The sequence below is a fragment of the Anopheles cruzii genome, chromosome 2, assembly GCF_943734635.1.
Source record: "Anopheles cruzii chromosome 2, idAnoCruzAS_RS32_06, whole genome shotgun sequence".
Lineage (NCBI taxonomy): Eukaryota > Metazoa > Arthropoda > Insecta > Diptera > Culicidae > Anopheles > Anopheles cruzii.
In genome coordinates, this window is record NC_069144.1 from 43,357,071 (window position 1) to 43,368,883 (window position 11,813).

The window sequence follows — 11,813 nt, forward strand, 5'->3', positions numbered from 1 at the left end:
CGAACAAAAAAGTAACCCAATTTCTCCATACTGAGACGAAATATCTCACGTCGAATTGTCTTCTCGCCAAGGGCCAGAAAGAGAGCGCAACAGCGAACAACATTGTCTGTCTTCTTCGCACTGATGCGGCACTCTTCACGGACCGTTCCAAGCTGTCAAAATCGCCACTTCGTTTTTTTCTTGGCTCTTTCGTTTAAAGCCCGGTCCACACGTTACGACTTCACTGATACTTTGGACTGCGCAGACCAAAGTCGTTATCGTATCGTAGTAATCTGTGGAACGTCCACACGGTACGATAACGACTTGCGTCGCAAACCCGATACGTTGTGCTCACTTGTCGGTCACAGTGGTCGAGGAAATGGCTTTTAAAGCGAAGCAATGATTAAATTTCGATAAATTCCGTAAAAAACTCGCGCATCAACATGTCAACATGTCTATCCACCATCAGCACACGCACATATGTATGGAAACACATGAATGGATCTGCGAGTCTTTTTGTTCGGGTAGTAAAGACCCTTTAGGGCTAGGGCTGTAGATGTACCATGAGTTTCTACTAGGTTAGGCCATCTAGTGAGAGGGACGTCTCAAAAGTTGAGATGTGCGATGTAAAAAATAAAAATTTGAGTGTTTTTTTTGTTCGGGTCGAGCGCGACCTTCCAGTCAGTTTAGTACTCGTTCAGAAAATAAAGTTTAGTACAACAGAGTACTGTCTGAAATTTGAAATCAGCACATCACTCTGATATCTACCAAAAAACAAGCTTTAAGACTAATGTATCATTTTTAACGCCTTGATTCCACAAAGCTCTTGTTTTATTATCGTTATAATCATAAACGAGATGTTTCAATTGCATTTTCTCCATTACATAACAGATTTGTACAAGCTGTATAAGCACCCGTCAGCAGGTAGGATTAAAAATAAAATTCAAGAGAATTGACGATAAGCTTGCGAAAGTCCTTTAAATACTATAAAGTAGATTACACGAGCCCGAGAAGAGCTATTCATGAGAAAGTTTCAAAGATAATTTTATGCTACGTTTTTCATTTCAAACGAATCGTTACGGCAATGCTGCCGGTGTATCAAAGTTGGCAGAGTGTGTGCGTGAGCTCGTGCAGCCGATTCAATTTCGCACTCGTGTCCGGCCGCGTGCTGATCGACCGTACAACCCCTGAAAAGGTGTTCATTCTCTTTGGATTGTGCCCTCGAACGGTTAAGGCCCCATTGATCGCGCTCCCGCCGGTTTTCAAGTTCTACAGTCAAGTGTTCTACCACTGAGCTATATACCCCATTCAAAATGGCAAAGAAACCAGATCCCTATGGATTCGCCAAGGATTTCCTGGCCGGTGGCATTTCTGCTGCTATCTCGAAAACGGCCGTAGCACCGATCGAACGCGTCAAGCTGCTGCTGCAGGTCCAAGCTGCTTCCAAGCAGATCAGTGTCGACAAGCAGTACAAAGGTGAGCCTTAAGTTGACACTGTTCTTGCTTCTGGTGCTCCCGGGACGCGTAGGACGGCATGTAAAAAGTGTTTGTGTGCGTGTGACCCTGGGGTGGGAATTCCCGCTATCGCCGGCTTCGAAAAAGCGTGCTTCCAAAATCACCAGTGGAACGCCACCTGGGAAAACCAACACCCCGAGAGAGCTCCATTGCGGGTACCGTGAGAATTGGCACGATGTGGAAGTGAAGTGGCGTTGCTTCGGCTGCCCAACATCGTGCGCACATTCGAGACGCCATGTTGGATTGGATTTTTTCCCTTCGCTGGTATAATGAAATCACCGAAGGTGGTGGATTTAATGGTCAAAACGCCTCTAACACCACATCCAAACGGCGTTGAAATGGTGAATATTAGCGGTCATCGCTTGCCGCGGTCACCTCGTGTGCCTTGAAAATAATGTTTGCTAATATTTGCCTGTATCTATCACACCGCCCCCCAACGTGCTTCACGTGATGCGAAAAATTGTTGGTTATGTAACGCTGGTCACATGTAACTGGTACTAGCCGCACTGGAATCGTTCTAATAAAAAGCCCGAAGAAGCCAGAAAATCGATGGAAAACACATTTGAAAGAACGCGAAACGAGTGCACGGACGTTAGGGCACTTTTTGTTTGTTACAAAACGATACACTTACTGATTCTAACACTAATGTTCCACCTCTTCACACGACTCGTCTATAGGTATCGTCGACTGCTTCGTTCGCATCCCGAAGGAGCAGGGCATCGGTGCCTTCTGGCGCGGTAATTTGGCCAACGTTATCCGGTATTTCCCGACCCAGGCCCTGAACTTCGCCTTCAAGGATGTCTACAAACAGATCTTCCTTGGTGGCGTCGACAAGAACACCCAGTTCTGGCGCTACTTCCTCGGAAATCTCGGATCCGGCGGTGCTGCCGGAGCCACGTCGCTCTGCTTCGTCTACCCGCTTGACTTCGCCCGTACACGTCTGGGTGCGGACGTTGGCCGCGGTGCTGGTGAACGCGAGTACAATGGGCTGCTTGATTGCTTGAAGAAAACGGTCAAGTCGGACGGCATCGTCGGTCTGTACCGTGGCTTCAACGTGTCCGTTCAGGGTATTATCATCTATCGTGCAGCCTACTTCGGTTGCTTCGATACCGCCAAGGGAATGCTGCCAGACCCGAAGAACACTTCGCTCCTAGTTTCTTGGGCCATCGCACAGGTAAGCGGTCGTTGGGCGTTATGTAACATTTTTCTCCAACTAACGCGCTATCGATTAGTGTAAAAACTCTTCTTCGACCTTCCTGTACCACGTAGTAGTAAGGGGATAACACCCCGACAAGGTAAAAGAAGGAGAGGGGTGGTTGGCCAGTAGGACACATGACACGTTTGTTTGTCCGTGACTTGAAACTGTTGCCACAGCGATTAACGAGACGCGATCTGCTAGGAAACGGCTGTAGTAAATGCGTCTCGGTTGTCCCCAGCCCATTATCAGATTATTATGAGTTGTGGCCATTGGCACGGATTCTGCTGATAGCAATCGGCGGAGAAGAGGCTAGAAGTAGTTTACTCCTCTCATTCAGTAAATAGTTTACGAATACGCGACTCGCCCTTAGAGCGGCGCCCGGTGGCAGAATGATCATTGTGACCAATCAGCTGGGTTCAGTCTGTGTGGTTACGTAAACACCACTCAATTCAACCTCTGCACCGCGGAAGTCCTTTTTTCGGAGCATAATAGTGGCTTCCGTTGGTCGCCAAATCGATGAGCTCTATAATGGGGTTGAAGGTGTAAGCGCGCGCGCTGTACTACTTCCTAAACTGCAACTACTACTAGCATACGGAGTGACGCGCAGGTCATGACGCAAGTGTCAAATTTTTCTCCAAGAATACCCACCATACAGTACACCACCACTGTCCAATGCCAATGCCTACTTGTGGCGCACTGTGACAGTGATTGCTTCAAATTCAGCGTGTACTTTGGAATGTGTTTGCATAACTTCTTTCTGCTGGTGCTGACGGAGAACCCAGTGTTCTACGCGGCATTTTGATTATACAACACCATCTCATACGACATACACACAATTCGTGTCCCTACGCCATGTCGCGTACACTTTATTGTCATATGTATTTATATTTAGAGAGTGGAAAGCCATTTTTGCTCCTAGTTTTTTTCGTTTGCTGGTCACGTTTGACGTTCTACGGTAATGCCAAATGGTTTTCAAAAAAAGAAATGCTCCATGAGCTACCGCTGCGGGAAGGGCATCTTCGTTTACTTTGCCTAGCGCCTCGTTACTAGGGTGGTGGTTGTTCTATTTCGCTCCCCCCAGATTCAAGGTCATATCAATTGGTGGAGAAAATCAACAGCATCTGCTACGATGGTTTAGGATGCGAACATCGAAGCATTCTTGACCTTACCGAACAGTGCAAAATGCTACTTCGTTTGCATTATAAGTGCATCTGGGCAGCTTTGCTTGCCCTGATTAATTTTCTGTTTTCGAGTGCGTAAGCACATCCGAATCTTAGTAAGAGATTCCTGAAAAAGAACACAATTGAGGCATTTTGGTGGATGGAGATGTACTTATACAACATTGGTGGCATTGCAATACATTGCCTTTTGAACTGCACCTTCGCACGCGTCGCGTTCCTATCGTCACCCCGATGAAAGAAAGATTTCGAAACATTTGCCCCTCATAGCAGCCCTTGCGTGCGACTGCAAAACACTTGACGGCAGCGGCCGTGCTCTTCAATCAGCCTACTGTTGAGCTGGTTCTTCTGAGAATACTAGAGAAAAAACAAACTCTGGCCGACTGGCGTCACTTCCCCGCGTAGGTCTTGTGTGATATGCTGCTGTGCCAGCTGAGCGGATATTTATAGTAAAGAAGTCCCGCTTAAAGAAAAAGGAAAACTACCCCGACCGACGGTGGTGATCCCATTCAGCGGTTTGAGAAATTTCCTCTTCAGGCAGCCCTCTGACGATAAAACTTTTTATTAATGGTGGTGTCCCGTCACGAAAAAATAATTCAAACACACGTGGTGCGTGTAGTATTCGAATTTTAGAAACAATCGCTTATTGCACGTTACATCCTTTCAGCAGGGTATGCTTTTCGCCATATTATATAACGCCCTGTCTGGCCGCCTTCCACTTTTTACGACTACTGTGACGCAACGAAACTCGTTACACAACCACACAACTCCTTCTGTGGCCTTGGATCCAAAGTTGCCGGTAATCGATACCACCACTCCCTTCACCGACTCGGAAAAGGATTATTTTTGAACCATACGTCACTTCCCCCCCGCTCGCAGCGAAACAATAATTTGGAATGCCGTCGGATTGGGCTCACGTTGTTTCTACTGTGGAACACATAATGTTTCATTTCAAAAAAGATCGCACAATTGCGAGATTAAAGAACGAGCACATCACAGCCACAGCTTACTGTGATGTTTCAAACCGATGTTTAAGTGCCCGATTGAGTTGCTACGCTCGATGATGTTAATGAACGAACAAACGAAAATTGTAACGTTTTTGTGCCCGTCAAACAACTCCAACGTCACATGATTATTTTGTGTCGTCCCCTTGTGCCTTGTCGCTTATCAGTAGCTTCTTAGAAACGGGATTCTACCGCATTTGATAGCCTTGAAAAAAAAGCGCGCTAATAGATAAGGCCACGGCGAGCGGATAGCAGCATCATCGAGACGGCGCCCAATGGCACGCAGCGCGAGGAAAAGGGCGTTGTGTCAATGAGCTCTCTTCAATTTAACCATCATCTGAGACATGTGAAAACATTTTACAATTAGGATGCGTATGATAACTAAAACTGGCCGTGAAAAACATGCTGTGGAAAGGACATAGGGACTACATTGTAGACAGTTATTTGTTATACTAAAATTAAAATATGATTTTTTTTAAACACATTTAATTATTTTAATCTCATTAATAACATATTTTCCCGGTCTTCTTCTCCATAAACAGACTGTGACGACGGCTTCCGGTATTATCTCGTATCCGTTCGATACCGTCAGACGGCGCATGATGATGCAGTCTGGCCGTGCCAAGGCTGACATCATGTACAAGAACACGCTCGACTGCTGGGTCAAGATCGGTAAACAGGAGGGTAGCGGCGCGTTCTTCAAGGGTGCGTTCTCCAACGTCCTGCGTGGTACTGGTGGTGCGCTTGTGCTCGTCTTCTACGACGAAGTTAAGGCTCTGTTGGGTTAAGCTCTAGTTGTATTTAGTAATGGAATGGTGTGTCGAGCTAAGCTGAGCTGGCCAAGCAAAAGCAAACCGAGTTTGTGAGCGCGTGAACCTGCTACAACTATTACTACTGCTACTGCCCGGCTGTGCTACCCAGACTCCCCATCAGAGAGAAAGAAACCACATACACAACATCGCACTGCATTCTGCCAAACAACAGCAAAGGCAGCAGTGCAACAAATGCAGTGCGCGGGTCACTCGAACTTTGAGCGAAGCGTAGCATGAGACACAGTAATCGCGCGCCACCGTGCGGTCGTTCTTGCTTTCCCGGATAAAAACGAGTGCACATGCAATGCAATAGAGAGGCACAGAAAACAACAATGAAACAGAAAAAACAAAAAATAGATTCGAAATATGACCATGGTTGAAAACAGAAATAAACACTAGTCATTTATTTTACAGTAGAAATCAAAAGTGAAACCGGATGAGAAATGGCCGCAGGATGCACACAGGATGGGTGGTGGAGGACAAAGCAGCAATGCTCACCGTTCCAAAACCATCTGTTGGGTGCAAAATAGTTTCCAACTAAGTTTTCGCTGTTAAAGTGTTTTAATTGATAAACATGCTTTGGCGACTACTAAGCTTACAAAGTACCCTGATCTTAAACCATCGGCAATTGCTTGTCGAAGTCAAAATCTACACTGAGATGCGGTTTGCACACTATTCAATGGTATCCCAGGTTTGTGTACTTAGAGTACAGTCTTGGATACGTTCAACGTTGTTCGTTTTAAAGTTCTAACTTTTGATCGATCCATATTCATCTCTAAACGGCTTAGCAATTTTCGGTGACTGATGCTGAATTCGGTTTCATAAATGTGCTTGGTGTGTTTCATGAGCGATGGTTCATCGGCAATGTTTTCGTTCGCATGTGGCGGGCTACGTTTAAGCAGTGATTGTTTTTTGACTACTGCATCGGCGGTCCGCACTTATTTAACCTCCGTAGATGTTCCATTTTTGTCGGGTCCACATTTTCGATTTACCGTTTTAGAAACAACAACCGATACTCTAGGAATTATACTGTTTGAACCACCGTGAACCGCAGTGAAAACATTCGTTTGGTTGCGATGCTTGTTTCTTCTGTAGCAGCTCGTGTTGGCTACTCTCTGCAACTAAATGATGAACCATTCGAATTCCATACGTTGCTTGGACCAGCGTGTACTAAATGCTTTGTTTTATAATTCTAATCACCCATACAGATGCAGCCGAGTGTTAATCTAAACAAGCGTATACACGTATTTTTTTGGTTCAAAAGACTAATTTATAATTTTGTTCTTTTGTTGATTTCACATTAGGCAATGAGTTTTGGAAAATATTTTTTTATTGGCAAGGTTCTGCGTTAGACATTTGTCTGTTTCTGCAATTTATAAAATGCACCCAACCTGGTGTTGCTTTCAATTCCAACAATAACGTTTTTATAAAACGTTGCTATATTAAAACTATTAAATGCACTTTTTGTTGTTGTCTTGTGTCACATCCGGAAAGCTTGCATGATCGTGCGCTTCTTAAGGCACGCTACAGAGACTTCCTTTGTCGCGAAATTACTGATACTCCTTGTTCAGCGAACGTCCGATCAGCATCCGTCGAATTTCCGACGTGCCAGCACCGATTTCGTACAACTTGCAATCGCGCATGATACGCCCGGCCGGATAGTCGTTGATGTACCCATTGCCGCCTAAAATTTGAATCGCATCCAATGCGACCTGCGTTGCCTTTTCGGCACAGTACAGAATGACACCGGCACAATCCTTCGGATTCGCCTTTCCCACATCACAGGCTCGCGCCACCGAGTAAAGGTACGCGCGGCACGCGTTCATCGTCGTATACATATCCGCCATCTTTCCCTGTAACAACTGAAACTCTCCGATCCGGGTGTTGAACTGTTTTCGGGTGTGCGCGTACTCGAAAGCAACGTCGCATGCGGCCTGCATCAGTCCAACGGGACCCGCGGCCAGCACCAGTCGCTCTAGATCCAGTCCGGACATCAGCACGTACACGCCCTTGTTGAGTCCCCCCAGCACGTTGGCGGCCGGCACTTTCACATCCTCGAATATCAACTCGCTAGTCGGGCTGCCCCGGATGCCGAGTTTATCCAGCTTCGGTCCCTGCGTAAAGCCATTCATACCGCGTTCCACGATAAACGCCGTAATGCCGTGCTGCGGCTTCGCGCTCCCGTCCGTTTTCGCGTAAACAACGTAGGTATCTGCCACGGGACCGTTCGTAATCCAAAACTTGCTACCATTCAGCACGTAGTAGTCACCATGCTTGTCGGCCCGAAGCTTCATTGACACAACATCACTGCCGGATCCAGCCTCAGACATGGCCAGTGCCCCAATATGTTCACCATTGCACAGTTTCGGCAGATAGCGTTCCTTTTGCTCTTCGGTGCCATTCCGGTGGATCTGGTTGACGCACAGATTCGAGTGCGCACCGTACGACAAGGCGATCGAGCCGGATGCGCGAGACATCTCCTCGTTTACGATGCAGTGATCGAGATATGTGCCGCCCAGTCCACCGTAATCCGGTTTCACCGTTACCCCAAGCACACCGAGGTCGCCGAGTTTGCGCCAGAAATTTCGTAGATCCCTGGAAATAGCCACATAAAATTATTGTTATTTTCGCATCGCAGCTCATGTGAATGTTTAAATCGATGGCGACCCGTCGACACTTACTTGAACTCATTCTGCTTATCAATTTCCTGTGCGAACGGAGCGAGTTCCTTCTGGGTGAAGTTGAACACGGTTTGGCGCAACTGTCGCGGAATAGGCAGAACAAGGACAATACAGTGAGCGGATGTTGCTGGACAGATCGGTCAAATTGTGCCCTAGTAAGCATACCTGTTGCTGCTCCTCGGTCAATCCGAAAAGATTCTCGTCGATAGGGTAGTGCTGCATGGAGCGACATTGCAGGATGGAGCCGGCGGGCCGACGAGTGGTGGCCAGCAGCTTAGCGGCGGTTCCTAATTTACGTATCGCCGACATTCTGTTGGAGGATCACTATCAATCGCGGTTGGCAGCAACGTGATAAGAGACCTTCTCCAGTAGTGAAAGGAATGGCGCAGTTTGATGGCCACACGGAACACTCACTTTCGTCCGGGCTGATCGCAACAAGTACAATGTGTGCGGATCCGTGGCGAGCGACTTCGCGAAACACCCGTACGTTGCACAAGTTCGTTGTTTGTACTCACACACACGCTATCAACGATGGGCACATATGACCACGGCTAATCAACATGCGCATTGTTGCGCTGGAGGCTCGATTTACGGTGAATTCACTCTTTGAGCCGTCAAATCGAGAGATGACCTTGAAATTTCCACACACAAAATAAACCAATAAATTCATAGTTATTGTGATTAGAGGCTCTGTTAAACCTCACAATTCAAAGAGAATTATGTTTTTTAATTATGTTATTATTTGGTTTATTGCAAAAAACAGCAAAACAGATGTACTAAAAACATTTGTGTAGTACTAAAGTTCAACAGTCTTCATTCTATCAAGGGTTAACGACAAGAGCAAAACAACTCTACCGATTACGCTGGCAACACTGCACACTGGTTGTCAAAGGTATCTGTTGTGCATCATCGCGTAATGAAATGGTTCTATCCTGTGCAGAGATGGATGCAAATGGGAAGAAAACAAGTGTTGGAATCTATAAGTTTTTGAAGTAGTTAGCGCATTGTTTGCTGTTTTTTCTGGCGGCCACCATTCTGGATGCGAGCTACGCGCAGAAATGAACAACAGAATGATGATCAAATGTGAACCCCTGGCTGAGGAAGCGGAACTGTTTCGAAGTTTGGTGTCGCACGACGAACAACATCAGCAGCAGCAACATCAAGATTTTCGGATGTTTTGTGCGTATAAATTGAAGGTAACAGAAGAGACTGCGGCACTATTGGAAGGTAAACGGGGTAGTTTCACAACCTAAGGTGTTTTGTTCAACCTAAGGTTCATTCCTATCTCCACAGAACAAGGCATCGATATGGAGTGCCTGCGCAAAATGCGCATCGAAGACGTCGACGTACTGTTTGAAGGGAAACCGCTCGGGCCGAAGATCCTCTTCCGTGAAGCGTTTCTCGAGTGGCGAGAAGAAATTGGTCTACCGTGCAAAAGTCTGAAGACGCTTTCAGCTCGCAAACGTTCCTCCGAATCGTCCGATAGTGATAACAGTAGCCCACCGAAACAAGCGGCAGCTATTTCTCCGGCATCTGCGCTACTCTGGGACGAGAGTCTTCAGCAGCAACACTTCCAGGAACAGCGTATTAAACAGCAGCAACAGGTGTTAGACAAGGACTCTCTGCCGAACCGCAAACCAACCGTTTCGTACAGTTCCTTTGGGTGGCCCATGAACCCGGTCACGCTAAAGGATATTCTCAACAGTAGCTCACACGGGCGGTCAATTTTGGCCGCTGGTGAGCTTGGCGGACTGGGTAAATCTCAGCAGTACCAACTGACGGCCATCATTATATCCTACCATATGGAGTATAATGTAAAAATCACGATTCCTCAGCTGGAAAATTATGCGTGCTGCATCGTAACACTCTTACCTCATGAAAATTCCGTAAGTAAAGCCGAATCAGCTGCCAATTTTATCACTATTCTTATTTGTGTTATTACCACTTTCAGCTAACCTACTACATTCCACGCGGTCCCAATCGGCGCACTCAGGGCGGTTCGCTGTATTCGCGATTCATCAATCAAAAAATTAGCAAAAAGGCACTTGCCATCGGCAACTCGGTTGCAGCATCCTAACGTGTGTGCGATGCACTCGAGTCAGTACCATTCCAGGCGTAGAGATGCTATACTAGTCACAATCTCACTGCCGAACCGAATCGCAGCGTGGCCAGTGCGTAACCACCCACAGAATAATCTTATTACCGCGTTAAGTATCGGTTACCTGACTCACCGATCCCTTAGGCGTCTGTGTATCTGTCAGTTGAAGGATAAACGTAGAAGCGTTTGAAGACGCTCAACATTGTTTGGCGTAGTTTAGTTGCGTATAATATTTATTCATTTTTACCACCGACCCATTCCAAGTCCCAAGCGAGATGTGTGGCTCCGATGCGGTTAATACTTAGGATTGATACGCTGGATTCGGGTGATTCGCTCGAATGGCCCATCGGATAGAGTGTCTTGCTCATACTCAGTACAAGCCGTCTTATAGGCAAAACTTACAACCGCTGGTGTTGGTTGATGATTAGATAGTAATGAACGTTTAGAAGTTAGTTGTTAGACTAGATCTGCGTGGTTGACAATGTTAGCGACGAATGTAAAAGTCTATTATCAATAATCTCTGGGAGAAGCACAAAACGAGTAAACATCACTACAAATCGATAGCTTTCGACAGACCATATACAACGTTATTATCTCCTTCCTAAAAGGCTAGATAACTGGTTGCACATATGCCATATACCATCATAGCAGGCAACGCAAGGCAAAGAGAAGATGGGATGGAAAGCAGCACTTTCTATCGTACACCAAACAATGTATGTGTGTGACTCTTTTCAAATAATACTTTGGATGTGATTTAGTTTACAGTTGATATTTTAAGTTGATTACAGTTGATATTGTTTTTTTTCTTCTTTGAATTGATAAGATGAATCTCGGGATAAGAAGACTTTTCATGATGTGCAAGTTTGGCTATCATGTAAAAGTATTGTAATTATTGTTCGCATCATGTTGCGCCAACCTATGAACAAAACAACATTTTTAAAATGCATAATAAAATGGCCAAAATGTTTAGAACTGATAACAGTACTGTGATACCGTTTTACCGTGGTAGTGAAAGTGAAAGTGAAAATCGAGGAGAGAAAGTGAAAATCGGAAACGGACATGGACGTTGTAGGATTGAACAGTACTGTATTTCCACATTTTGCTTATGCCTGGTGATACCAAGCTCCGTTTGTTCGTTTCAGCAAAACTGATCTAAACCCGAGAAGATTTTCTAGCGCTTTTGATCACCAAGATCATCAATGCAGTCCTCGTCGATTTCCGGCCACTTTTCCGGAATGATATCGAACAGCTCATCCTTCACGTCGCCTTGAATGACGATCTCATCGTCACCTGTCACCGATGATCCGCAGGCAAACTTTGTTCCAAAAAATTTGGCCGCCAGCTTTAG

General features: G+C 46.0%; 3 protein-coding genes across 3 annotated transcripts; 2 read left to right on the top strand and 1 right to left on the bottom strand.

Annotated features, from left to right (window-relative positions):
* The first annotated feature begins 1,163 nt into the window (after nucleotides 1–1,163).
* Nucleotides 1,164–6,098, top strand: LOC128267623 (ADP,ATP carrier protein 1). The gene is made up of 3 exons (XM_053004507.1): nucleotides 1,164–1,455; nucleotides 2,172–2,668; nucleotides 5,417–6,098. The coding sequence occupies exons 1-3, from the start codon at nucleotides 1,293–1,295 to the stop codon at nucleotides 5,660–5,662; spliced, it is 906 nt and encodes a 301-aa protein (XP_052860467.1). The 5' UTR covers nucleotides 1,164–1,292; the 3' UTR covers nucleotides 5,663–6,098.
* Nucleotides 6,099–6,955: 857 nt separating this feature from the next.
* LOC128277623 (isovaleryl-CoA dehydrogenase, mitochondrial) lies at nucleotides 6,956–8,819 on the bottom strand. Its single transcript, XM_053016104.1, has 3 exons — nucleotides 8,533–8,819; nucleotides 8,368–8,447; nucleotides 6,956–8,281 (listed from the first exon to the last, which is right to left on the bottom strand). Exons 1-3 carry the CDS (start codon nucleotides 8,674–8,676, stop codon nucleotides 7,237–7,239), a joined length of 1,269 nt encoding a protein of 422 aa, XP_052872064.1. The 5' UTR covers nucleotides 8,677–8,819; the 3' UTR covers nucleotides 6,956–7,236.
* Nucleotides 8,820–9,320: 501 nt separating this feature from the next.
* On the top strand, nucleotides 9,321–11,413 carry LOC128278296 (uncharacterized). The gene is made up of 3 exons (XM_053016997.1): nucleotides 9,321–9,594; nucleotides 9,661–10,253; nucleotides 10,319–11,413. The coding sequence occupies exons 1-3, from the start codon at nucleotides 9,426–9,428 to the stop codon at nucleotides 10,442–10,444; spliced, it is 888 nt and encodes a 295-aa protein (XP_052872957.1). The 5' UTR covers nucleotides 9,321–9,425; the 3' UTR covers nucleotides 10,445–11,413.
* The last annotated feature ends 400 nt before the right edge of the window (nucleotides 11,414–11,813 follow it).

What these genes read in the sequence shown, in the direction of transcription:
- LOC128267623 (XM_053004507.1), top strand. Translation starts at nt 1,293, where the DNA reads ATGGCAAAGAAACCAGATCCCTATGGATTCGCCAAGGATTTCCTGGCC. An exon ending in TGTCGACAAGCAGTACAAAG is followed by an intron (nt 1,456 to 2,171) that starts GTGAGCCTTAAG and finishes ACTCGTCTATAG; the next exon opens with GTATCGTCGACTGCTTCGTT. An exon ending in TTTCTTGGGCCATCGCACAG is followed by an intron (nt 2,669 to 5,416) that starts GTAAGCGGTCGT and finishes CTCCATAAACAG; the next exon opens with ACTGTGACGACGGCTTCCGG.
- LOC128277623 (XM_053016104.1), bottom strand. Translation starts at nt 8,676, where the DNA reads ATGTCGGCGATACGTAAATTAGGAACCGCCGCTAAGCTGCTGGCCACC. An exon ending in TGACCGAGGAGCAGCAACAG is followed by an intron (nt 8,448 to 8,532) that starts GTATGCTTACTA and finishes ATTCCGCGACAG; the next exon opens with TTGCGCCAAACCGTGTTCAA. An exon ending in GATAAGCAGAATGAGTTCAA is followed by an intron (nt 8,282 to 8,367) that starts GTAAGTGTCGAC and finishes GGCTATTTCCAG; the next exon opens with GGATCTACGAAATTTCTGGC.
- LOC128278296 (XM_053016997.1), top strand. Translation starts at nt 9,426, where the DNA reads ATGAACAACAGAATGATGATCAAATGTGAACCCCTGGCTGAGGAAGCG. An exon ending in GACTGCGGCACTATTGGAAG is followed by an intron (nt 9,595 to 9,660) that starts GTAAACGGGGTA and finishes CTATCTCCACAG; the next exon opens with AACAAGGCATCGATATGGAG. An exon ending in TCTTACCTCATGAAAATTCC is followed by an intron (nt 10,254 to 10,318) that starts GTAAGTAAAGCC and finishes TACCACTTTCAG; the next exon opens with CTAACCTACTACATTCCACG.